The sequence below is a fragment of the Anser anser genome (assembly GCF_964211835.1).
Source record: "Anser anser genome assembly, chromosome: 2".
NCBI lineage: Eukaryota > Metazoa > Chordata > Aves > Anseriformes > Anatidae > Anser > Anser anser.
Window position 1 is genome coordinate 80,072,412 of NC_139721.1, and position 27,328 is coordinate 80,099,739.

The 27,328-nt window shown below is 41.5% G+C and overlaps 1 protein-coding gene across 2 annotated transcripts; it reads left to right on the forward strand.

Moving 5' to 3' along the window:
- Nucleotides 1–2,093: 2,093 nt before the first annotated feature.
- WRNIP1 (WRN helicase interacting protein 1) lies at nt 2,094–26,469 on the forward strand. 2 transcript variants are annotated; one of them, XR_014578857.1, is made up of 7 exons: nt 2,094–3,030; nt 11,126–11,317; nt 12,360–12,604; nt 18,923–19,152; nt 24,149–24,279; nt 25,122–25,201; nt 25,713–26,469. XR_014578857.1 is itself a non-coding variant. In XM_083821949.1 (7 exons), the coding sequence occupies exons 1-7, from the start codon at nt 2,368–2,370 to the stop codon at nt 25,986–25,988; spliced, it is 1,842 nt and encodes a 613-aa protein (XP_083678075.1). In that variant the 5' UTR covers nt 2,353–2,367; the 3' UTR covers nt 25,989–26,469. The 2 variants fall into 2 exon arrangements, 1 of the variants encoding a protein (XP_083678075.1); XM_083821949.1 differs by having other exon boundaries at nt 2,353–3,030; nt 24,149–24,304.
- The last annotated feature ends 859 nt before the right edge of the window (nt 26,470–27,328 follow it).

A 27,328-nucleotide genomic window follows, 5' to 3' on the forward strand; every position in this document is an offset into this window, starting at 1 on the left:
AGGGAAAGTTGATTCAGGCCCTCCATAGTTCTTCAAAGAGCACACCATCCTGTAGGTTACGACCACCAAATGCGGCCATCCATCTAATGAGAATGACATGTCCTGCTGGAAGGGCATGTTGTTCCCTCATAAGTGACTGATGGGTCACTTATCTGGGAAAGTATTAGTGGGGTGGAAAGCCTGAAGGCATTACTGTGCTCCATTACCCAAGAGAGATTAGGATCGAGTCCAAATCTTACTGACTTCTCCCCCATTACCACTTGTACATATTACTGAATTGATAACTTAAACAATGGAAATTTTTTGAGGTGCACAGAGGGCAATTTGTTTGCAACTGCCCCCTGCACAGTCCCAGAGAAGCAATCCCATTCTCATCATGTGCCACTGTGCAATGTGAGGCTGTAGCACTCCACGTTTTTGAAAGGAGAGAGAAGAAAATGTGTTCAATTAGATGTTGAGCTCTGTTTCTCCCAAAGGAGGGTGAACCTTCCCCCCATCATTTATACACCCTAACTTCGATCTGCTTTATTTTGGGTCTTCCTCAGCAAGCCAATCTCTCACTTTAAGCAAAATAACTTGCTTCATGTGTCACATCTTCACTTATACACTCAGAAATCACAGACCTAACACAGCAACACAGAGACTTGCCCAGTTGTATGCAGACGGGGTATATACAATCCTACACAATAGTAGCATGAGCACAATAAAAGTGTAAGTGATTAAGTGAATGCCTTTAAAACTGCTCCAATATAGAAAGAGGCAGGCAAATGCGTGTCAGTCAAAAGAAAAACCCATCAACAACCTTTTTCTTTCTCAGTTTTTAGTTTGTAACCCTTTCAGCCAGAACTAGGTTTACATGATGGGTTGCACAGCACTTTGCTCAAAACTCGGTCCTTTGGCCTCTGTCTTGAGTTCAAATGAAAACTTTATTTCTGAGCTGTTGGTCATTTGCAAACCAGCCATTTTTAATATTTAAGCTGGGAGACAGGTACTATTACATACATAGTAGCCAGACTTGTTTACCTCATAGATCCTGGCATAGCACATCTTGACATTAGACTGACCTGAAATTTACAAGCTGGGAATGATTATGTAATAGAATATAATTAAACCTAAATATATAATTCAGGAAAGAAAACAAGACGTAAGGTGGAAAGAATTACCAGTGGGTCAAATTCAGGTGGTAAATTAGGATGCTAACAGCACTGCTTACTATACTTTTCTTTAACATACAAACCACTCAGCATTCTGTGTAATGCGGGAGCTGTATTTTCTTCTTAAAAAGAATTTATTGGTATTTTGTCAACCAAAAAAGAAGCTTTGGTGTATTTCATCAAATGACCGAGGTGGACCCCCAAATACAGACTATGATTTAATGTTAATCAGCGTGAAACTGAAGCAAGACCACCGCACTTCAGGCCATCTAATCGGGGCTGGTGTGGCCTGGCTCACCCTTTCCCAGTGCTTGGTTGTACAATCTGAGTCAGATCATGCAGCGTGCTGGCTGAAAATGTGCAAAGCAACAACAACAAAAAAGCAGCAGTGATAACCCTATGTTGCTGTGGAATCACAGCCAAAGAGACCACAGAGATGCTGCACATCCCAAAAACTGGAAGAGTTTTTCAACGTGTTTCACCTCGAGTACTGTGTTCAGTTTTGGGCCCCTCGCTACAAGAAGGACACAGAGGTGCTTGAGCAAGTCCAGAGGAGGGCAACAAAGCTGGTGAGGGGTCTGGAGAACAAGTCTTACGAGGAGCGGCTGAGGGAGCTGGGGTTGTTCAGCCTGGAGCAGAGGAGGCTCGGGGGCAACCTTATTGCTCTCTATAGGTACCTTAAAGGAGGCTGTAGCGAGGTGGGGGTTGGTCTATTCTCCCATGTGCCTGGTGACAGGACGAGGGGGAATGGGCTAAAGTTGCGCCAGGGAAGGTTTAGGTTGGATATTAGGAGGAACTTCTTTACCGAAAGGGTCGTTAGGCATTGGAATGGGCTGCCCAGGGAGGTGGTTCAGTCGCCATCCTGGGAGGTCTTTAAAAGACGTTCAGATGTAGAGCTTAGTGATATGGTTTAGTGGAGAACTTGTTAGTGTTAGGTCAGAGGTTGGACTAGATGATCTTGGAGGTCTCTTCCAACCTAGATGATTCTGTGATTCTGTGTTTTCAACATGAAGGCAGAAGACAGCAGCTTAAAGACAAATCTAAGGATGAGCAGGCCTCACTCTGAGAGGTTTGCCCCGGGGCTCCTATGGCTGCGCGGCCCTGACCCCCTGAGGGCGCCCTTTTGGCCCATGCCCGCGGCAGCCATTTCGCCCCGGGGCTGTCGGGGGCTTGGGCGGTGGCTGTGTGGCTCGGACCCCCTGCCCTCTGCGGCATGCAGCCAGGCTCCCTGCGGCTCCTCCGGCCGCTAGGGGCGGGCTGGGCGGCAGCCGGGGCGGACTACAGCTCCCGAAGGGCTGCGGGAGCCGAGGGCGGGCGGTCTCGCTTCCTGCCCCGCCGGTGCCCGCCGCGGGAACCGATGGAGGGCGCGGAGGAGGAGGCGGCGGTGCGGTGCCCGGTGTGCCTGCGGGAGCTGCCGGGCGCGCTCATCAACTCGCACCTGGACCGGTGCTTGCAGGCAGGGGAGGGCGATGCGGAGCGGGGCTGGTCGCCCCCTTCCAAGAAGCCGCGCCTCGCCGCCGCCCCATCGGGGGAGACCACCCCGGCGGCCGCCCCCGTCTTCTCCCTCTTCAACAAGGGCCGCGGCGGCGGGCAGAGCCCCGGAGCCCCCGGCGGGAGGAGCGGGGCTGGGCGGGGGGACGCCGCCGAGAAGGCGGAGGAGGGAGGCCTGGCGCTGGGCGGTGGGACAGCGCTGCGCGGGGCCAGCGTGGCGCAGAAGCTGGAGGGGAAGCCCCTGGCCGACAGGCTGCGGCCGGACACGCTGAGGGATTACGTGGGGCAGGAGCGGGTGCTGGGCGCCCAGACCCTGCTGCGGTCCCTGCTGGAGTCCCACGAAATCCCCTCCCTCATCCTCTGGGGGCCGCCGGGATGCGGCAAGGTGAGTGGAGCCCCGGGCCTCCGGCGGCAGCTCACGCCCAGCGTCTTCCCTGGTTCCTTTCCAAGTCCGATCAACCCCGAGAGTGTCTCTTTTTTTTTGTATTCCCTCGCATTTTGTTCTTTTTTCCCACCCCGTGTATTATTTTGGCTTCTCCATTGACTTTATGCTGACTGATGCCCGCTAGTTTTTGCAGAGAAAAACACAGCTTGCCTCTAGAATGAAATATAAGCAACCCACACTCTACCAGCCAACCTCCCTACAGCCTGCATTTGGATTACACGAGCCAAACTTGATTCATTTCAGACAATTGGCTTGTTTTAGTAAACTCCAAAGCCATTACTAACATGCAAAAGCTGGGAAGCTTGAAAACAGCAAGAAAACAGAATCTATAAGAATATCGAGGAAAAGGGGTGAGATATTGTCAAATTTCTACAGCGTGGCCTGTGAGCGCAGGTTTGGTTTTGCCCACAAATTCTGTCTCCTGACAGGAAGAGACTTTGGTGTGGAAGGGAGCTAAGACAGTGGGTAGGTATACTGTGCTAGGCACTCATCCATCTTCAAAAAGGCAAACCAAAAGTGGTCAACCCTTCCAGCTTTTGGTCACGTATCCTGGCTACTGCATGCTCTTGTTCTGCCTCTTTTAAGATGCTTGGGGCAGGCTGTGGTAAATCACCAAAGGCACTGTAATTGCAGCACAACAGTGAAGGAGTCCACAACTGTAGTGAATGAAAGACCAAATGAATGGCTCAAGTGTGTTTAGGTGGGAGCACTCAAAGATCTCAGCCTAATTTTGTCATTTTTCCCTGTATTCCCAGTTTTTGTTGGAAAGAGCTAAACAAACAAAATATGTAGTTATCTCTGTCAGGCTAATGTGTACACAGCTCCGAGTTTTGCATACATATATATATAGATGTCTTGGCTATGAAGGAGAGCATATATGGGAAATCTGGGATAGGGAAAATAATGACTAATGAATTGGTGCAAGCAGAGGAGTTAACGACTGAGTTGCAGCTTTTTTTTCTTAGTATACTTGTTTGAAGATAAATAGAGACATCGTGTGTGTGGTATTTGAATAATAATCATGGTTAATTACAGTTAATCACAGTTAATAAGGAGCAGGTATGAGAATAATAGATGGCTACTGTTGGCAAAGATGCAGTAGGTTGTTCAGGCTAGATAACATGTACCTGAAAAGAAACAGGTGGTGAGCTTATGTAATCGCTGCTTCCTTTAAAGTACCACAGTAATATCAGGAAAACCCAATGAGATAAAGAAAAGCACATTCTACAAATTTGTTAAAGGGGAGGTTGATTGACTGAAGTAAGACTGCTGGAGAGAGAAGTGGAGTTAAGCTCTTTGGTTAATTAGTAGTCTAGTAGTTTATTAAATAAGTAACTTTCAGGGACCTACTTTCATGTTTCTTCATGTTATTCTGTCTTTGGTTTCTGGTTGTTTGTATTAACAGTGCTTGCTTGGTCTTTCTTGAAACCCTTTTTCCTTAGGAAAAAAATATGTTCCAAACACAGTGGTCACAAAGTGAAGGCCACATACAGTCTCTGGAAACTAGAACTGGACTCAGTAGGCTTTGGATTGTGTTCTGATAAATGCACCTTCTTTGAAAGCCTGTAGAAATGCTTGTTCATAAGGTGGTGATAACTTAGTTGTGTTACAAGGCTTTTGGAATCTCCTGTGGTGCCTAAGATAGGCTTTGAATAACGAGTGGTCAGTTTCCTGTCTGTAGTAATGAAGCTTTCACTCTCCTTTCTCAGGACCTGTCTTCCTTGCTTGTATGCCACAAGTGGAGTTGTATTTAGTAAGCTTGCTTTTCACCAAATGCTACTGTTCATCAGATTAGACTTCTGAATTGCATAAGGACTGTCCCTTTTGCCCCATCAGGAACAGTTCCAAAGTCTGGTACTCTCTCTCCAGATACTTAAGTTCTTGGCTAGTTCATCTCTTTTCTAGGTTCCCCCTCAACAAATAGCTCCAAGGCTTTGCTCTTTCACCTAGCTTTTAACGTATTCTTTTGAAGTGTCAGGACCATATATGCCTGGCTGAACCAGGAACTCCTACTGCAAAAAGCTGAATGTTTCCCCTCACCAATGCTTACTAATATTTCTAGGATGGTGTTGGAGTAAAATTTCAGTTCAGGCCTTCTTCTCCATAAGTAGTGTTTGATTTGGTTAAGTTGCTGAAAGTTCTGTACTTCACTTTTTTTTTTTTTGTTAATTCCTGTCCTTAGAGATTTAAAATGCAAGGTTAAAAAAAAAAAAAAAAAGTCTTCCCTAAGGATGGTAAAAATTGTCTGTGGATGTCTGCTTGCATCTTTCATGTGCTGTTTGGAATGTGCATTTACAAGATGTCTAAGAAAACGTTTCATGAAGAAGTAACCTGAAATGGGTGGAGGACTGATGGACAGCAAGCGTGTTTTCTTTCTACGTGAAGAATCACATAGATTATTGTTTGAAATATTTGAATGATCTCGTGAAATAGAAAAGTACTAGCACTGCCTCAGGTCTTAGTTGGGCTGATAGTTAAAAACTTTCTGTTGCACAGTTCTTTTCAGTGGGGAAAAATATTAACAAATGACTGTATTATCTAGCTTCAAATGTAACAAGCCCACATGTGAAGCTCTGCCCATCAAAGAAGTCGTACATTAGTGGGCAGATGCTAAAAGGAATATTATTAAATATATTGGTCTAAACTCCAAATTGCTGTGTAAGGTGGTGTTTTGGACTTCTTAGACTTCTTCACTCTCCTCCTACCCATGCAATCTGGTTATTGCTATCCGTCTGTGCTTTTTTCCATTTCTACAGCCAAATGCCATGTTAACTGATACTTCTTTTAAAAAGGGTAGGCTGAATCAAAAAATAAGTGGACATTGAGTTAACCCTTGGGGACAAATTTCAAATGAATTTATGTATTATTTATCAGTCTGGGCTTTTACGAGAGGTGTTGTAGTTCAACAGACTTTTTCTGAGCAAGAAGAGAATCTTTGCTGTTAAACTGCTGCAAAAGTATTTGATATTGAAGGTCAAGAACACATAGAGAATTTTTATTATGAAGATAACAAAGTACCTGATTAAAAATGCATTGTGCGTTGTTTTGTTCTGATCAGGTTAACTTGTCCCAGGTGCACTTGAATATTCAAGGAAGCACAATCAAAACCAAAAAGACAAAATCAGGATACTTTCATTGAGGGCTAGCTTTCTTTTTTTGATTTTTCATTTGTATTGTGCCTTCTTACTTTAAGGGAGCGTGATCTTTGTACTTTTATTTTGTCATCCTAATTTCTTATGAAGCCAAAGTGCTTTAGTTGAACTTGCTTTGACTCCATTTTTTTTTTAATTTTGTGACTACTAAGTATTAAACCCATGAATGTATTTTCCACTTTAAGAAGCTGACCAGACGCAGGCCAGAAGAAACACTGCCTCAAAGAGATGCCGTGGTTATTAACTTATGAACAGTTAGCTTATTCATCCTGACTACGCAAATTTTTAAAAGCCTGTATGAATCCTAGTGTAATCCGAGTAAGCTGCACTATGATTTATGACACCTTAATGCAGGGATTTACATTTTTGCTTGTCTGCCATGGGGCGCCAATTTTAGTAGAGTTAGCGGGGGGACACGAGTAACTTGAGCAGAGAATAATTTTGCTGCCACAGATAGGGTTTAAGCTTTATAAACCTGAACATTCTGTTTTTAAATATGGTAAACATTCCCTCTTACGTATGTCGTTTAATGAGGGGAAAAAAGAAGGCAACAAGTAGCTGGAACCTGCTCCCTGTAAACAACATGGCAAAGTGTTCATGCGTGATTTTCTTGGTCTGTGTATGCAATCTGGTACTAAGTTAACATATGCCATGTTGATATAGTGCAAAATGTTTTTTAAAAACACCCAACAACCGCAAGTGGTCTTTGAAGTTTCCATCAGATCTCCACTGAGTTTATGTTTTATTTCTAGGAGTCCCTTATTTCTTCTTATGATTTCTGTTTTTATTCAAGACTGTCATGCAGTGCTTTGAAACACAGGTGGCAATTTTAAGCTGAAAATGCGCGGTGTCTTTTACAGTAGCATAGAGTTCAGAACAGCTCTGAAAAATGGGTTCATCTTTGCAGTTACATGGAAGAAGTGTTCAAAAACTGCATGCTTGAGTTTGCGTATGTCAATTTAAATTGGCAATATCTTTGTATAGTTCTCTGAGAAGAGAAGACTGGAGTTAGCTCATTGTGTTTGTAAAGCATGATGAAACAAACCTGGATGGAGCAAATGAGGGCACAGCTCTGCTTCAGAAAACACCATGCAGTGACCTTGCCTCTGTTTATGCCAGGTCTGGCTTGGATTTTGGAAGTGCTGGAAGCCACTTGCTGTTGTTCAATGACACCTTACTCCTCCAGTAGTCTCCCTGTGGGCTATTTGGGGTGTGAGGAACCAAACAAGAGGAGTAAGAATAGCATCTGCCCTTATATAAATGCCAACTGCTGCCACTTTTGATTGCATTTATCTCAATAGGCAGCGTCCTTGAGCCATGCTCATCTGCTGTCCTGGCAATTTCCTTTAGGCATAACCTGACTCATTGCCCGCGTCTTTGTGACACGGCGTGGTAGCCTGGGTTCAACTCAGTGGTGTTGGATAGGACAGACCCCAGCTTTTTTAAGCTGTATCCCAGGGAGCTGCTTTCCCAGTTGCAATCTAAGGGTGCTGGCACTGTTGGCACTCTTCACGAGGCTGTGCAACCAGGCATGGCCTGTTGTGACTGGTCATCAAGTGCGCTGTGGCCCTGCTGCCCTCTGAGGGAGGGCTAAGGGTGAGGGGAGGCTGCTGATGGTAACACCATGGAAACAAAGATAGAGAAATCTTGGCAGGATAAAGGAAGAGGCAAAAGTACAGGGAATGTCATGGTGGAGGGCAGCAGGATGCTGGAGTAGAACTCGGATAACGTGATTGGAGACCCTACAAGTCTGCAGATGTAGCGAGCCAGCTGGGAGAAGCATGTGTGTTGGAAGAGAGCTCCTGCACTGCAGTGTGTTCCCATAAAGTGTAGTGTGAATGTCAGCTCCTCGGGAAGAGGCTGAGAGACAGGAACAGAAGAGTGTGAGCTGTTCTGCACACCTTGCAGGAGCTCCACAGCGTGACTGCTGAAAGCAATGTAGATGACACTTGAGACTCAGTGTGTTTTCTCTGACCAGCATCTACAACAGCTGTTTTGCCAAATTCATGCAATTTAAGAGCAAACAGGGAAAGGCTTCATGAACAGGAAGCCATGGGCAGATTCGTTAACAAGGTCTGCCTGATCTTCCAGTGCAGCGAGGTAAGGATGACCTTAGGTTTCACAGACAACTTCTTGACTAGGGTTTCCTTTGCTATGATCTGATCGTATACACAACCCTTCCAAGTTTTTCAATTTTACTTTCTGAAGAGAGAGAGGCATTATTGCTCTTAATCCCTACAAGGGGCTGTGCAGTGGGTGGTGTTTAATCACCTGGTATAAAGCTGCAAAAATGAAAACACCACCTTGTTTCCAATTAGTAATGCAAAGTCATTGAACATCAGCCTAAGTGGGACAGGCTACGTTTGTACTTGATTTTTCCTGTTTTCTTCCAGCCCTGGAGGTGAGGTTGCATTTACTAGTGGCAGCACAGAATGAGGAAATAGGTTATGTTCAAAGAGAGCTGCACAATCAAGGAAATTCATAGGTGTGCAGAAAGTTCTTGTCTCCTGCTACAAACATCCTACTAACCAAACCAGCAAATCTGAGGGACTTAGCTGCTCTGACATTCAGAGGTGTGCTTTAATCCAGGACTACTTCTATTTCATTCATAGCTAGTATCAAAGCATGGAAGAACCAGTAGCACTGCTGCTGGGAGTGGGCTTGTTTGGTTAGTGGGATTTTTTCTGTGTTTAAATCTTGGTTTGTTGCAGCCTTTGGGGAAGGAAGTCCCAAGTCGGGTTGACATGAAGAAATTTCCAGTGGAGGAGGGCTTTGGTATTCAGGTGTTCTGTGTGTAGTAGATCTGGAAATAAGTGACTGCAGGGTCAGGTTGAAGGTTATTAATGAGTCATGGTTCTTGACTTTTTGCGTAGCATAATACTGGCTTCTGCTTGAGAAAAAGCAGGAAAATAAATTGGGCTTCAGCTAAAATCAGTTTCTTTTTGGCTAACGACTATCATTTGCTATACTCGTATATCTTGCAAAAATTGTGAGTTTTGACTCGCAATACCAGCTGTGCTGATTGATAGAAAGAAAAAACATGTTCGCTCTGGGTGTAGAAAAAGTGATCTCTGCAGACTTGAATGTCTTGATTTAGACCTGTTCTTAGACTTATGCTGACCGTAACTAGGCCCTTCATCTGTGTGACCTGATGTTGATGAAGTGCGAGCTACCAGTTGAAGTGAAGCTATAAGAATAGCCGTTTGTTTGTTTGTTTTTTCCTCTCACCACTGCTACTTTTAGAGAAAGAAGAGGTACTTTTTTCTTTTTCATCTTCAGATTTGATATATTGGGGTTTTCCATGCTTTCAGTGGTTTTGAGTTATGGATAAATCCTTCAAAGGTACATTCTGAATCAAGTTGCTTTTGTAAGGAAATGCTAACTTTTAGTTTTATGGTTTTATTCTGTTAGCGAAGTCTTAAGTATCACCTTTTTTCCCTGGTCTCCCAGCCCTCCCTGATGTCTGTAGGCTTGGCTGTGAGCACTTTCCAGAGTATTATTCAAGTCTTGTCTTCTGCAGCATTCTCAGGAGGGAAGGGGCTGGCGCTTTGAGCTCCAGCAGATGAGGGGATCTGACACGGGGTTTGTATCTTGTATCAAGAGATGAAATGACACCTCTTCTGAAACCAGTCAGGAACCCCTTACTAAAGCTAAAGCAAGGATAAATAATTATATATCCTTCCCCTTAGCTTCCCTTCTCTCATCTTTGTCTGGTCGCTGTTTTCGGGATGTGGAAATCCATTAAAGAGACGGCAATGCTGGTGGGGCAGCGAAGGAGGTCCCGCCAGCACCACTAGCAGTGGTCTGGTAGGTGGTTGCTCCTGCAGTCTCTCTGCAAGAAGGTCAGGTTTGGAGCACTTGCTGCATTAACCTGAGTACCTAAAATATCTTCTGAAGCAGTTTTGTCAGCACCTGTTCTGCTCCTCAGCTGCTGAGGCTCTCCTGGCTTCTGTCTCCTTGGGCTCCTTCATTACTGGAAGTGAGACTGATGGAAGAATCACCCATTTTTCCTCTAGCTGTACTTTCAAATGGAGATGCACTTCTCAAGACATGCAGATACACCTGCCTTTACAGAGGGGAGTGAAGGAGGGACTGAAAACTATGCCCGTATTCAGGTGTACTCAATCTGTGTGCAAGGTAGCGCTGCAGGCTGCTTCTCTGCTTTAGTGGGTGCAGTGAAATTCCCTATGAATAAATTCTGATGGGAAGGAGTTGTCTACAAGGAAAGGAAGACGATGTGAGTGCTCATTAAAAGCAGGCAATGTTTTGTTCAGCCAGCAGCCCTTTTACTTCCCTGAGCCAGCACTTGGTTACTATTGACTATTTAGATTTAGAGTTATGTTTTCTGAGGTCTGCATATAATTTTTCGGTATTAACTCTCTCATGCTTTTGTAGAGAACTACTTTTTGATTAATTTCATTATTACAAGGGGTGAAAATAGAAAAAGCTTTAGTTAACAATGTTTATGTACCTTTTTCTTTCTTAAGTAATTGCAGTGTAAGCTCTTCTGCAGGTATCTTGGAATGGTCCAGCTCTTTATTCTTTAATGTACTCGACAAAATAGTTGTGTGGTGAATTGTAGTCAACCCATCTTCTGTGACAGCAGCGTATTTGGAGAAGAGTTTTCCTTCAGTGATAAAGGCGGCAGCTGTCACTGCTGGCACTTAAAATATTGAGACTGATACTTAAAAGTGCAGGCCCTAGAAATGCAGTGGTGGAATTGGCAGCCACAATAGCGTGAACTAAAATATCCTACTCTCTAAACTGTCAGCACTGTCCCTTTGTCCTAAATATATAGCTTTGCTCTTTATATACTGTCTTCGCATGAGTACTTTCTGTATCCAAAATGATTGTTACAAGGCTAGCTCCTACCGCTTTTTCAGACCACCCTGGCACACATCATAGCCAACAGCAGCAAAAAGACGGGCACAAGGTTTGTGACACTGTCAGCCACAAGTGCCAAGACAAATGATGTTCGAGATGTCATCAGTCAAGCCCAGAATGAAAAAAGACTCTTCAAGAGAAAAACCATTCTCTTTATTGACGAGATCCATCGTTTCAACAAATCTCAGCAGGTATTGTACTACATCACTTTTTTGGAAAAAGCTTTTGTCGGAACTTCTGTAAAATTCCCCACTTTGCCTTAAGATGGTAGCGCACTTTGGGCTTTTGTTTTTAGTGTTTGTAGTAAATAAATTAGAGTTATGAAAATTAAATTCATAACTAACTTCCAAGCATCAATGTGTAATTACTGTTATTCGAAGATTTAAATAAAAGGCTGAGCTATACTTGTAGCTGACTTACATGCTGGACTCTGTGATATTTTCCTGAAATTTTATTTCTCCAAAGACATGTTAGTAGCATTTGCTGTACCTGTGTTCATTTCAGCCTCCATGCTGGGGATTAAATTCCATGTTACCTTTAAAAAGGTCTGGAATGTGGATGTGCATAGGGTGTGTTCGCTTTAATGTTGTGCACTCTTCCCTTTGAAAACAGAAAATTAAAGCATGGCATGGTACTTTGGTGTAATATGTTGCTGCAGCCATTGCTTGAGTGTTGTAGTATTTTAATTTTTCTTTTCCTAGGTATTATTACCTTTAGTCACGCCATGGAAAGCTCAAATTTTGTCCTGCTGGTTAAATTTTTATATGGAACCATGTTCTGATCCTACAGTTTTCTGAGACATCCTGTTCAATTAGGTAGAGAAATGTAGCCCTAAACATTGGTTCAAGGAGTTAGAAGTAGCCTCATTATTTGATATATTAGATAAGTTATTTTCATGGTATTTTGATTGCCAAACAATAAAACAGTCACATAAACTAAAAATTTGCAGATTCTTGACACTTCCTTTTCAGCTGGGAGGGTCATTCTCAGTGCAGGCATGGGTTATCAAGGTGAGCAGCCCACTGTGTGCTCTATGCATGAAATTAAATCATTTAATTAGCCAAACTGATGAGGTGCCTTGTCAGTGAGGTTATTTGTCACATCAACAGGGAACCCAAAGACTCACAACACCAGAAAAAAAGTATTTGAAAATGCCAGATAGCCTACTCACATGGGATGCTTGAGGTTGTCATTGATTGAGATCAGGTTTTTCTGCTTCCCTCCCATGCTCAGGACACTTTCCTTCCTCACGTTGAGTGCGGGACAGTGACTCTGATAGGAGCGACGACAGAAAACCCGTCCTTCCAAGTCAATGCCGCTCTCCTGAGCCGATGCCGGGTGATCGTTCTGGAGAAGCTCTCAGCTGAGGCGATGGAGGCGATTCTGATGCGGGCCGTCAGGTCCTTAGGGGTCCAGGTTTTGGGCAAAGATGACCAGCCCGACAGCTCTGCAACTGGCAGCGGCAGCGAGAGCTCGGAGTGAGTACTTTATGGGCTGCAGGGTGTTAACGTGCACAGCCTGAGGAATTGACTGCCTGCCAGGGAGACGATGAAGCAGTTGGGGGGTGGGAAGAGAAACCCTAGCCACTTCTGATAGTAAAGAAAAGAGGTGGCAGCATATGGCAGGGGCGGGGGGGTTGGGGGGGTGACAGGAGAGAGAGAATTCAAAGCACTGGCTCTCCATCCAAAACATAATCTCACCGTCTGGATTAGGAGAGAGTTTTATACTTGGATCTGTAGCTCCTGACTCACCCCCCAGGATATTTAAATCCATTCTGCTGCTGGGGATTTACTGTGGAAGCCTGTAACTGAGTCTTTGTCGCGTCCTAATGTGTGTTACTTCTTGTTAGTGGTTGTGAAAACATCGCATTACCATTAAGTGGCAGATGGGGCATCCCCTCTTAAATTAGCTTGGAAGTGCCTGACGGAAGTTTGTTGTTTTCTGAGATTTTTTTGGAATGAGATCAAGAGAGAGTACTACTGTGCTTTAGCTGCAGCATAAGTGCTATGGTATGTTTTACAGTATGCTGGGGAGGGTGTTTGCTGTGAGATGTTAATAGATTATCTTAAAATGTATTTTGTTTTTCTCTGCCCCTTTTTGTCCAAACCAGATAGTCATGTTAAACATTTGGGAGAGTATTTGGAAATACCAAGCTCAAGATACATCCCCCTATGGACGTACATCTGCCTTCTGAAATGGCTAGCTGGCAAATAAGAATAATGCTTGATTCTGCTACTTTCACACAAGATGTTGTTACAGTTTCTTCATGGTGTACTTGTGTGTACTTGTGTGTACTGCTAGTAATTTACAGTGCATTAATGCGGTACTAATTGGGCAGGCACTCTTGATGCAATAAATAGAAGGAAGTACGCTTTTTCCTTTTAGCATTATCACAGAATAGAATCAATAAGAAGCAGTAACCTGAATGCTGAGGTCAGGGCAGGGAATACAAGCTGTCCCTTCCTCCCTCCACTTCTTTTTTTTTTTTTTCCACCAGCGTACCATGCCTCACTTTTACTCATTTATAGCTTTTGCATGTTGTAGTAGTGTGACTTTTAGAAGAGAGGGCAGTACAGCATGTCATCCTTAATGTAATGGCACAGCTGTGGCTGTGGCTACACCCTGACTGGGGTTTGGAGACTTTCCTTTATGTATGGGATTAAAGTAGAAGGCATAGTTTCAGCTGCAGTTGTTTGGGTTTGGGTTTCGCTAGACTCTCGTATCTGTAACCTTCCGTTAGCTATGGATGATTTAAACAGCGTGGTGTGGTGCTTAATCAAACTGAAAGAAGTCTGGCAGGCAGGCTGTCAGACTAGCATGGTTTCAGAAATCTATCCATGAAGAGAGAGTGCCCCATACCAGTGACTAAGCAGGAGCCAGACATTTTAAAATGAAAATAGAGCTAGGAATTTTAGAGCTTTTGTTACAGTTGTGTGTTCAACTTTTCTTATCTTTCCTACCACTGTCTGGTTTTGGTGTGTAGTTAATACATCCTGTTGCTGTTGAGTTTGGCTTTTTTTTTTTTTTTAAACCACCCTGTCCCTTGCTGTGGTTCAGTTTTTGGTCTCCTTCTTCATTCCTTCTTGCTTCGCTCTCCGTGCCATTTTTGATCCTTCGTTTCTTTTCCACCTCCTACCCTGCAGGAGCAGCTGCATCTCTTCTTTTATCTCTTTATCTCCCTACCTCTATGAAGCAGGGCTAGTGTTAGATGCAGGCAGGTAAGAGTTCATGCTGTTCTGAAGAATAAACAAAAGTATATCACAAATTACAGTGGAGTAGATTGTTCACTGGGCTCACATCTGTTCCAGAGTTGGAAAAGGTGCTGCAGGGCAGCATGTCCCCATATGTGAGGCATACCCACTTTAGAAGGGATGCAGAGATCCAGCCAGAAGACAGAAGAGGTGTGGACGTTGTATTATGGATTTAATCTCCTCAAGGAGTGAGTTTTCCTGTCCAAACCATGTGCAGTATGAAGTTCTGCATGTGCTCCTTGGAATCATTTTATCAGATTGTATCACAACACTTTTCTGACATGATATCTGACCAAGGTGAGGTTTTGAAGAAGAGGATGATTCTTTGTGGTCTCTTCTTTTACCTGAAGAGTAGTGTGAGGGTGGGTCTTCCACAGTTTCTACAGGTATATTCGAGCTCAGTGAGAATGCAGCCGCTGCGGAATGATTCAGCAGGTTTCATTGGCTCTGCACTGCGTGCATGGGCAGCAGTTACCAAAAGGAAAGTGTGCGCTACTAGAATCTGTTTACGTTTTCTCACTGGCTTTCTCTTGTCTTGCTTCTTCTGTTGCTGAAGGTTTCCGATAGGATTAGATCACCCGGCTTTTTTCATCCCACTGCATCCTTTTCTTTCTGTAAAGCTGAACTAGAACCACTGGAAGCCATTACAGAATTTGGTATCCTTTTCTGTGTGATGTCATTGCACTTACAAAGTTTCTTTAACAGTTTTTGTATGAGTTACTGGGTTTCTTTAGGATAAGATGTGCTTTGTGTTATATCTTCATCAGCTTCGCTGCCATCAAATGGTGCCTCATAAAGCCTGCAATAAACTAAAAGAGGGGAGATTATGAAAGGAAGTTTACAGGCATGAAGAAGAAAAGGAAGGAGACGTGAATGTGAAAGATGCTTTATATTGCTGAGATTTTGCTTGTACTTTTTGCGGTTTTTGCCATCTCAGTAACAGCACAAACTGTACCAGCTATGCACTGATGCAGTACACTTGTGCTGTGTCACTGACAGAGGAAATCAAATTCTTCTTTTAATTCTTGACTTTTTATTATTTAGGTGCTGCCCTCAGAGTGCGCTCTCTGATTTGTCAGATGGTAAACTGGGTGGTAGATTAATGTATTGAAGTTAGGTAGCCCAGAAGGCACGCAGCTGATTGAAATTGAAGATTCCCAGTTTGTCGTTGGCAAGCCTAGACATCACGCAATTCAGCTTGTTAGTGGCTATATTACAAGTACTGACAGGTTTTGAATTTGCTGGTTTATAAATCAGTATTTAACGTGGGCTTCCTTTGGGTCTTGGGTGTTGAACACCTTTTGAAAATTGTTCTCTTTTTGAAACACCTGTCTAATTTTCTTGCTAAAAATAGAGTTGCTCGGATGAGGCCTTCTTCAAAGACAATGCTGTAAGGCTGTGAATAATTGATATCATGCTGCTTCATTTAAGATGAAGAATTATATTTGTCCATAAAACTGTTTCAATCTGTCCAGGAGTGACTGTAGTGAAAATAATTGCATTATGAATGCTGTAATATACAGATTTATACGTGAAAGAAGCAGTGGATACTTTATCTCGTGCTCTGCTCAATTATTTCTAAACCTTTCATCGTACAGGTTCTCCTTGCTCGGACTTCCTTGCATCTACTCTCATTGTATCAAACGCTGGTTTTGTGCAGGTTTTACGGGTAGTTGATGCTACGTTTCATACTGGTTCTTGGCACAAACTGCGTTGAGGATATTGTGATAAGGAGGGAATTGGAAGAATGATTTATTATCCCATGGTGGTAGTTTTCCATTACTTGAGCTAGTATATCACCTTCGGCTCAGTGAGTGATAGATACTGGGGTGTCCCTGTTGGCTTGTTTTTATTTTTGTCTCCAAGTATCGTCAGTTACAAGGTAGTAACATTAAGCATTGGCATCCAGGGGGTGTTCTGTGTTAATTTTGGAGAGTGAAAAAAAAACAAGACTGCCCATCTGCAAGAGGTTCAGGAGCTTGTGAAGAGGTCAGAACCTATGGGAGTTGTTCTGCCTCAGCGTTTGAGGGTGTGGGGAAGTCAGGGTAAAGAGAAAGGGTGTAGGGTGCCTGAGCTTCTGAGAATAGGATGGGCTTAAAAATGTAAAATACAGCGAATGATGAGATTTAAGATCTTAATTTCTTAGAAAAATGAACTGAATTCACTTATTCTGAGTATAAAACATTATTTATAAATTCTGAGTAAGAAGGGAGCTGAGATTATGGAATTAGGGAAGCATTACGTTATTTCAAATCATTGACTTCATCAATACACCGCGAACAGCTTGCCCATATGTGGAAGGTTTTTTGTTTGTTTGCTTTTTCCCGTGGCCTGTATGTGTAGTGCTGTTGTTATAGACGACGACTAGATTTGCCCAATATATAACACATTATTTGGAGTGAAATTTCTGTTACCAGTATATTGTAACTTGGATTTCACCATGGAAGCGGGACAAGAACTTGCTTGTAACCAGATTTTTACATACCTCGTCGTGTATTTTTATTTTAATTTCTGTAATGCTAAATGCTAGTGTTGAGTCAGTGGGGCACTTACAGTCAAGTAGTGAAACTGAAGAGACAGAAATATAACTTCTCTTTCTTATGCTGCTCTTATTTAGCAATTAAATGGTAACAGGGCTCTGAAACCTTGATTCTTTTGGGATTCCTTGCAGGTTCACATGTGAAACCTTCTCTTCAATCTGCCCTGCTAGTGTATTGAGGTGTTTGCTCAGTGCACTGCATACTTGGTTTTGTTCCCTGTTGATGGAGGTATTAGCAGTAGGGTGTCTGTGTGTAGTGCTTGCTGTGTTTTTACAGATAGCCTTTGCTTTCTTTGTTGTCCTGTTTAGATGCATATAGAAAAATGTGTTGCCCACCTGTAGTGGTGAGAGTGAGCATCGCTCCTTGCTTTCCAAGTAACTTGATGTATAAGCTACTTGACAGAATTAAGGCACTGTGTTGTTATACTCTGCTGTTTCCCCTTTCAAACACAGAGGGTGTTTGAAACACCAAATGCAAGTTTTTGGAAGCTAATGTTGCCATTCAGACTACTTCTGACTAGCATGGGAATAAGGGGGAGTTCAGAGCTGCTCAAATACCTGTAGCTGCAGAGCTGCTTGCAGCTGCTGCATGCTTAACAAAAACATTTTTCATAACCCCATAAAGAGGTGGGCCAAATAATGAAGATTAGTAGAGCTGCGTGTCTGGGAACCCTGGCATTATCTCTTTGTACACCACTGGTAATAGCAGTAGTAAATCTTTCTGGGAATGAGGTGCAGGGCTGTTGGTGAATCCCTAATAACTTGGTGAACAAGGGCTTCATAAGAAATTGCCTCTCCAAGTCCTGTGCGTTAATCCCTTGCTGATGTGTCACTGTTCATTTTCAGTGCAGTTACTAGAAATGGCAAAGTTAAGGTGATTACTTCTGTCATGCTATAACTCCATCGGCTTCTGTTTTCAAATCAGTTGTATCCTATGTCTGGCAAACACCTTAGCAGTTAACTTGTTTATGCAACTGAAGTTTGAGGGTCAAATAACAATATGCATGTGAAATGTGCAGTCAGGTTGGTTTGCATAGCACTGGGAGCAGGGATTGCAACCCAGTGAATGAAAACCTGGAGAAAGAGCTGGAGTGCTTTACTGTCCCAGATTTGCCATAGATGGGCTATGAGACCATGGCAAAGCCTTCACCTGTTACTGCATTTCTCAGCTCTTCCTGTCTTGTTTGTTTATGTTGTGTGTTCACTGGAATTCAGCCTTTTTGTTATGATGCGTTCTCATAGCCCTGGTGTGCTTAAAGCAGTGGATGGCAAGAACAGGGACTTGTGTGTACTGGGGTTACTTCTGTTTTTTCACAGCCTTTCTCTGTGCTGAAATAGCTTCTGTACCCCAGTGACTGAAGTTGTACCTGTTACCATTTCAAATAACAAGGTGGAATGCATATATGCTTTATGATTTACATCAATGCTTCTTGTCATAGCTTTTTAAAGAACATCTGATAGCAGCTCTTAATGTCAGTAACCATTAGTTTAAATACTCAATAGTTACTTTGTGCATCACTATATTATCTCATGCATTTGGATAGCTTTCTACCTCTTCATTGTCCTTTCACCAAGGAATTCTAACTGCTATCTATGAAATGCTGATGGAGTAAAACTGTGTGATGTTCAAATGACTGTGCCAGAACTGTGCTTCTGGCAAAAACCTACCTCTAGTTTCCATTGAACTTGGTGAGAGGAGGTAATCTCAAGGAAAAAATAAGGAGATTAAATAGATGAGAACTTCTGTGGGTTTTTTTGTTTGTTTGTTTGTTTGTTTGTTTTCTGGCATTGTATTTAACATGCATTGGACAGGAGGATGAGGGGTAGGATTCCACAGTTTTATCCCAGGTTCTGCAGTGCTTAATCATGACAGACAGAATGAGTTAAGGACAAAACGTAAGCCCAGTTGCCTCTCAGCAGACTTTGCAAAGAAATGCAATATCTAGCACAATATGCAATGAGAGGAGCACAGCGTGGGATAACAGCTTGTGGTCATTTTGTTGCAGATTCCCTGTGTACATAGAGGAGAAAGCTCTAAGTACCCTAGCCTACCTTTGTGATGGTGATGCAAGGACTGGATTGAACGGACTTCAGTTAGCACTTCAGGCCAGACTGGCAGCAGGGAAGACCACTCCTCTGAGTACTGCCAAAGGATGCTCTGCTGATGGAGTTGTGATAACAGAAGAGCACGTAAAGGAAGGTCTACAACGATCTCACATCCTATATGATCGAGCAGGTGGGTACCTGATGCAGTTTCTGCCATGCAGCATTCTGAAGAGCCTCTGTAATTCCCGCTGCTTCTTCCCCTTTCATACCAGTTGCTCTGGTGAAGCAGTGGCTGTACGGAAATTTGGCCTGAAAAGTTGCATTTCCTTTACAGTATAGCAGGCTCATCCAGAAATTCCTTCTAAGCAGTTTCCTCTCACTGCTCAGGAAGCATAGGTTAGTTGAGAGACTTCCTTGCAGTCCTACAGACAGTCGCATGGTGAAATTACTTTGTTCCTTCAGGTTATTAGAATATTGAGGTCAAAGAGGGTTGCAAGGTGAAGTACTATTTTGATGAGAAGATTTGTTCTTGGAGGGCTGGAAATGCTCTATTGTAGTTTGCTTATATTTTTAGAATTGCTTTTAGAGGTAGTGCATTTTGTAACTTGCTTAGTACAGGTTACATAAATCTAATTGCATTTCAGGCTTCTTAATGGGGTAACCACTCTTGCTATACTTGTAATTTGGCAATGTTAGGCACCATAGTAGTTGGCCTGTACCTCTTTATGCAGGTGGTTAAAGGCCAGGGACTGAATGTTTGAAATTAAATGAATCGCCTTGAATGCATGTGCTAGTTCTTCAGCAGTACTTGAATTACTCTGCCATAGCATCATACAGTTATGCCAGGCAGTGTTTTTCCACTGTATCTGATATGCTGAATTAACTGTCAATGTTTAAAAGCTGTGGTGAAATTTGTAGAGGTTGTTTGCAATGCATTTGCCTGCTCTCAGCCTTGATACAAAGAGGAAGTGTCGGCTCATTGTCAGTAAAAGTCAGCTGTGCAGATATTGATATGTTGGCAGCTGAGAAGGAGAGGATAGGTAGGGGGAGGGAGGAGAAAAAATTTATGGGGTATGTGGCAGGAAGAAGTCATGATTAGGGAGAAGGAGGAAGGGGAAAATCTGTCCAGTTTACTGTTGCGACTCTCCTGTGCTGCGTAGGTCCCTTGTGTGTTTGCTGTCGCCTTGTGGCTGCTGTCACACAACTCATTTGTGGCCATTGCTCCCAGCCATCCTCTGCCTATTTGCTTAGTTAGAGATGGCAGAGTGACTCCGCCTAAGGCTTGTGTGAAGTCTAGGTAGTGTGTGTCAATGATTCTTTGAGCTTTGTGTGGCTTTTGTCAGATTTTCTTTCAGAGGTGGGTGGCAGCAGTGAAAATCCTCTTTCTTGATTGTATGAATGTCAAAAAGCCTGTGATTGCTAATGTCACAGTAGCAAGTTGCATGGGTATGTGCTTTTAAATTTTCTTTTGCAGAATAGTCTGTGTCTGGATTGACCACTTTTGGCAACAATAGAGATAGCTATTATGTTTTATGTATAAAGTGCTTCTGGATAGAGGCTACTGTATAAATATTGATATTTTTGTATTATGCTTTAATGCTTTTTAAATCTCATTTCTTGTGCTGGAATCCGCAGCCTTCTTTTAAAAAAGGGTGGGGGCTTCAGCCTTATAAAATGAAGAGACATGATGCTGTTTAAACATGATGATAGCAGCATACGTTTGAGTGTAGCGTGTTCACATAGCAAGCACCAGATAATTAGTGTTCAGTCTGAGTTGCTTAAATATGGAATTCAGTCTTTATATAGTTTAGTTTTGCTCACCTTAAGCAATATTTGCCAAATGTATACAGTTGTGCATGCCTTCATGTACTCTCACTGAGCAGTCTAGGAAGGAAATTATTCTTAATCCAGGCATTAGCCTATTGCTTTGATTTGGGTACAGCCAAGATCTTTGCGTAGATAATCTATGTATTTTAGCTGTCAGAACAAAGAAACCACTAGACAAATTTCACTGCCAGGCGCAGCCTGCAGCCCTAACAATGTGAAAGAAGAACTGTTTAGTTGTATTTTAGCTTTTAATTGTAGTTACATTTTATTTTGATTTTTTGAGAAAATGATGCAGCAGCTAAATTAATTGTTAACTATAGATGGACAAAGACTTGATTTTTTTAAGACGGAGTTTTATTGTCTCTTTTTGCTTTTATGTATTGTGGCGCATTGCTTCCACTGATTTAATAATGAATACCAAAAATAAAAATCAGAATAATGGCAGGATTGTTGTTTTCATCTGTGTATCAACAGTGTCAGCTATGGTAAAGAAGAGAAATATGTTGAGATGAAGATAAAGTGTTCCAGATTACAGAATGTTAACTGCTGTGCCATCCTATTTTATGAAGGAGGAAAGAGAAGGTGCCTTGTTCCGTTGTATTTGTTTGCCGGCTTTATTGTTTTCTGCTGGGCCAGAATGAGAAGGCCTTTTACCCATGCTCTTATTTCAGCCTTTCTTCCAAGGCTTTATTCTGTACTTTATCAGTGAGCAGTTGATATACCTTTGACTAGGACAGGAAATAATGTGAGACAGGGACTGTTATATTACTTTGGCTCGCTATATTTAGGGATTGCTGAAGGAGTCCATACACTAATTATGGTCAGTGAATTTTTTTTTTTAACCTGTCTACTATCAATAAGATCTTAGAGAAATGAACACCTTAAATTAGCTGGAAAACTCTTCTTAAGCACATAAGTGATTTAGGGGCAAAAAAATGAGAATCAACATGATTTATGTGTCTGTATACATTAGATACTCTAGAAAATACCATCTTCCCTGAAGCCTTTTCTAAAGTGTCTTGTTTCTCGTAGGAAAGGTATTTGCCTGTGTGGGAACTTAATAGAACAGTTGTGTTTTGATTCCAAAAACTCTTCAGAGATTTGATTTCAAGAGGCATCTGGGATGCAGAGCAGCAGTGATAAGTTTGCATATGTATCTCTGTAAGCTGAATTCATAAGGCCAGAATCTACAGTGGCTAACTGGCATGAGAGACAGAGCTAATAAACACAGGTCTCTAAAGAGTTTTGTCTAAATTTTTTAAACTGTTTCTGGTATCTCATGTAGCGTATAAACTGCATATTTAAAAAAGAATCATAATACACAGTTTCAACAGAAGGAAAAATATGCAGTTACATGCATCGGCCAAAGAGATTTTAAGTACAATTCCACAGTTTTTTCTGAATAAGTCTGTCCAGCGTATAAATATTGTCATTATGCTGGTGAGTCAGTCACACAAATAACTTTGAGGAAGGAAATAGAGGGAGAAAACTGTCCCCTTGCTCAGCCAAGTACTCTGAAGGTTGGTGTCTTTGGTCCTAACCTATCCATTGGATTCCTTCTGCCTCTGTAGTTGGCATTCCCAGGCACGACACGTTACAGTAGCCCAAACAGTGTATAAAAGCACTTCATCTCTCCCCCCCCCCCCCCCCAAAAAAAAAAGCAAAAATCCAGGCAGATGCAACCTTTCAAGATATTTAAAGGCTGTCTTCCTTTTGAGAGACCAAAAGACGCCTCTCCCAAGATGATGATGCGAGTCCAGCTGCTTGGGTTTATTGCCACTAACTCAAGTGCTATGACAGAGCACAGACATGCTGTTTATGTTGGCGTGAGTAATGACTACATACCACAGGGCTCTTTGTGTGCAGTCCTATCAAAAATAGCTGTCTGCAAGCCTGTGTACTCTGGGAGTGCACACTCTGAATTCCCCACAGAACCGCAGTGCAGCTTGAGCAGCAACACTGGAAGATGGGCCCAGTTTCTGACCTGGAAGGTGGAAGTCTTACTGACTTTGAAAGGAGCAATTGCAGTGGTATGGAGGCTTTGGTTTTCTTAATGACATGTGCAGCCTTTTATTTTGCAGGGACTACAAATGACAGTGATGTCTTCTGATACAGCCCTGAGGCTGTAAATCCTTTTAGCTGTAGGAAGAAGAGAAATGTTAACAGATGGCTGTGCACGCAGCCAGTTGCCTTCATAATATGGTTAGCTGTGAGCCAAGGAATGCCAGGCACTTTGAGAAGTAAAAAATCAGATTATGTGGAAAGTTTAAAAACCATATCACAGGAAAATACTCTTATAAGTTTGATTAAAAGATATGCATAAGAATCAAACCCAGCTGCATGGCAAAAAAGTTGCAAGCAGGAGGGGTCTCAGTGTACCCAATAGTGCCCCCCTATTTTTAACTATAGCCCTAAAATATCTGTGAAGTGGCTTTGTTTCTCCTTGGAATTCATGCTTAATCTTATATTAAACTTTAATGTTTAAAAAAAAAAAAACAACTTCCTTGTAAATCATTGTCTCCCCACCCTTTATTTAGCAGTCTGGTATTTCAGATAGTTGGTTGTTTTTTGTTGTTGGTGGTGGTGGTGCTTTTTATTTAATTTTGTTGTTGTTGTTGTTTGAACTGGTTATAATTTTTAGGACCTTTCCTAAAAGGTTGCAGTTGTCCACAGCTGAACCCAGCATTTTGTAGTGGTTTTGTCAGGGCTCTGTGCTGTGATTCTATTTCCTCCAAATTTTGTAGTGTCGTCATTATATAATTACAGCAATGTTTTCTTTTTTCCATGTATAATATAGCAAATTCACATCTCATTTACTGGATGCTTCATTTTCAAATTTTATTTGATGTGAAATTTCTTGTTCTAAAATATCACCAGTGTTACACAACTTTTTTTCTCTTCTGTTGCTTCCTCACTGCTACCTACGTGTGTTTGTCAAAAAGCAATGTTTGATGGTTTATACATTCTCATACTTTGCCTATTGTGAATTAGGAGATATAAATGTAAGATCTTCTTCCTAACTGTTTAAAATACCAGTTTTGTTTCCTACTTTTGAAGGAAAGTTCATAGGATATCAAAATCAAATTGCCTTGTAATGTGTAAAAGAAAAAAAAACTTTCCTTTTCATCTGCTGTTGCTCTGATATGCTTATATAGTTAGTGGAATGGTTCTGGTTGTTTTCAGCATCTTCATGTTTTGCTTTGATGAACAACATAATGATACATGCATAAAAAGAACTTGAAAAAGCAGGTTATGTTTACCTACTGTGACTTGGGAAAATATATTCTGTTCTTTTAAATGTATCTCACTTAATTTCTTCCAAATAGCTTTGTATGTTTCTTCTCACCCATTCCAAATAGGAGAAGAACATTACAATTGCATCTCTGCCCTGCATAAGTCTATGAGAGGCTCAGATGAAAATGCTTCCCTTTACTGGCTTGCTCGAATGCTTGAAGGTGGTGAGGATCCACTCTACGTGGCAAGGAGGCTGGTAAGATTTGCAAGTGAAGATATAGGTAAGCAATTGCAGTATTTCTTGTTGGAATATTATGTTAAATTCAGATTTTCCAGCATTCTGGTTTCCAAAGATTGGTACAGGGAGTAATAAATGCTGCATTTGGAATAGGTACAAAATACTGAAATGCACTATATCTGACAAAAGTTTAGTATATGCACACAGAAGCCTACATTTGATGTCATTGTTTTTCCTGCAGTACATAGTCATCACAAAGATATTTTTTTTTTGAGGTTAGGTTTTGGCACTGTATTAATATATATTCTTTCAACTTTGGTGATGATTATAGGTCTCTAGTAAACTTGTGTCACAGAGAATGTGTATTTCAGGGATGTCTGGGTTTTTATTTGTTTTAGTGACTGTTGGAGCTAAAAGCCTACCCTAGCATACAAACTTCAGATTTGATAGCTGGCTCTGAAGTTTTAAGGCATCTTCTTATCCAAAGTAACAGATGCAGCAGTGTTTTTAGTGCATGTGATGGGTGAAGAGTTACTAGATTTGGGGAAGCTATGTCTGTACAGTGTATTTCCCCACTTTTTCAATTCCAAAAAGTAAGTGGATCATACACTATGTGCTACTGCTCAGACTGCCACTGTGTGGCAACAGATTCAGTTTTTTGGGGGGGCAGCATGGAAAAAGGAAGGTTGTAGGTGGAGAGAGTATATCTTAAGTACTGCCAAGTATTGTACCAGACAGTCTGCCATCTGAGACAGTACCTTTGCAGTGTGCATGAATAATCTTCCTTCTTAGAAGAGGGGAAACAAAGGTGATTAAAGTAAACTGACTTTAACCTGCTTTCATCTGATCCTTTTCTGTAGGGCTGGCAGATCCTTTGGCTTTAACGCAAGCAGTTGCTGCTTATCAAGGTTGTCACTTTATTGGAATGCCAGAATGTGAGGTAAAAGCTTCTTTAATTCACTGATATTAAAGTACTGTAAATTGTAAAAAAAAAAACAAACAAACAAACAAACGAAAAAAAACTATTTCTAATTGTAAAAAAGAAACAGATTGCAAGGACAAGGCAAATTTAGTTATTTGCTCATTCTACGCAACACTTCTTTGAGTAAGAGAATATTGTAGCTCTAAAAATAGAAGCTGTAGTTTGAATTTCACTGCATATTTGATATTAAAAAGTGGTATTTGAACTAATTTCAGATTTATCTATCTCTTCTGTTTTCTCTCCATTACAATTAGTCATATATTTTGACATTCTAAATTAGTTATTCATTTCTAGAAGCAAACATCATAAAGAACTGAACTGTTGTTTAATAATATTCATATTGTAGTAGCCCGCAAGGTCAGTATAAAAATACAGGCCTTTTCAAGCTGCACAAAATGTCTGAATAACAGTCCCTTTCCCAAACAGCTTAGAAAAAATCATTTAACACTTTCTCTCTTCTTGTTTGCAGGTCATTCTAGCACAATGTGTAGTGTATTTTGCAAGAGCACCAAAGTCTATAGAGGTGTACAGGGCTTACAGCAACGTGAAAGAATGTCTGAGAATGCACGCAGGACCTCTACCACCTGTTCCACTGCACCTGAGAAATGCCCCGACAAGGCTTATGAAGAACTTGGGCTATGGTAAAGGCTACAAATATAACCCCATGTACAAGGAACCTGTAGAACAGGACTATCTGCCAGAAGAGCTGAAAGGAATGGACTTCTTTAAGGAACAAAAAACATGATGGGCTTGCTCTGAATGTTTTTCATTTTATGATTTATAAATGTGTATTGGGATGAAAATTCCCTGTATAGTTTTAGCCCTGTATTCCTGAGGCTGAAAGTATCAAAGCACTGAGCCTCTGAGATATTTCTCATTTTACTGCTGTCATTCCAAAGTAGTTTTGTAAACAATTCCACTTAAGCAATATGGAAATGCAAAAGTAAACTTAACCAATATAGTATTGTCACCCTCTGATTCAAATTTAATGGTGCAAAACAATGAGACTTGTGTTTCTTACTCTTGCTGAGAGACTAGGAATATTATCGTGCTGCTTTTTAAAATCAGTATCTATTTCAAAAGTTTAGAATGTTTATTTTCAAAAAAAAAGTTGTACCTCCCCATTAAAATATTATAAGCAAAATATAATTACACTGTAATTCTTTTGTGATGTTCCAGAGAAATTTTGTACAACAACATTTATTAAGCTAATAAAGTTGTTGAAAACAGTCTTTGCATATGTTTAAATATTCTTGTGACAGCAGTGTAGTTTTGAAAGTTTGAAATTCCTGTAGCTTTATCATGCCTACTTTCCACAGCAAGTCCAAAATGATTCTGGAAGTAGAATAGTCATGAAAATAGCTGGATTATGTTTGTTTTTAAAGTTACATCACTTAAAATCGTTAGTGTCATGATGTTTTGAGAAACGCTTTTGGAAAGGAGATTTCTGGTAGCAAAACACCCTCGTGTATTTTGAGTTGTGTTTTAGCAATTCCATTAGTTTTTAATTGGAAAGTTGATACACACAAATTGACTTCCTGCTTTTATAATATGAAGATAAAGCCAAATTCTCTAATGAAAACATATCCACATCCAAGGTTGTTGGGTGAATATTTCTGTTAAGTGGAACATAAGGTCATGGCAGTGTCCCGGATGTTGACAGCATTCCTTCATGTAAGTGCTGATTTCTCTTTTTTCTCTTCAATCTTAAGTGCGCAGTGATCTGGTGTGCTGAAAAGCCAGTAACTGCTGTAACAGCATATAACCGTCATAATTACTTCTTGGGTAGTATAAGAGGACTGTTATTGGCTGGAATCACAGTAGATAATTAGCTAAGAAGATTTTCGTTATTGAAATGCTGAGTAGCCACTGGGGCAACTGTCTGCACTTGTTAAAGTGCCATGGAATAATCTGACCGCCAATGAACAGGATATGTATTGTGGCTGAAAAATGCCTCCTACACAAGAGCACGCTGCAGTTACAGCTGGATTTGCTTGCTACATACCCCATATACTTAGCAGGCCTGTGGTGGTTACCTGATGGATATCAGGGATTCCTATGCTGATCCTACTTAGTTTTATGAAA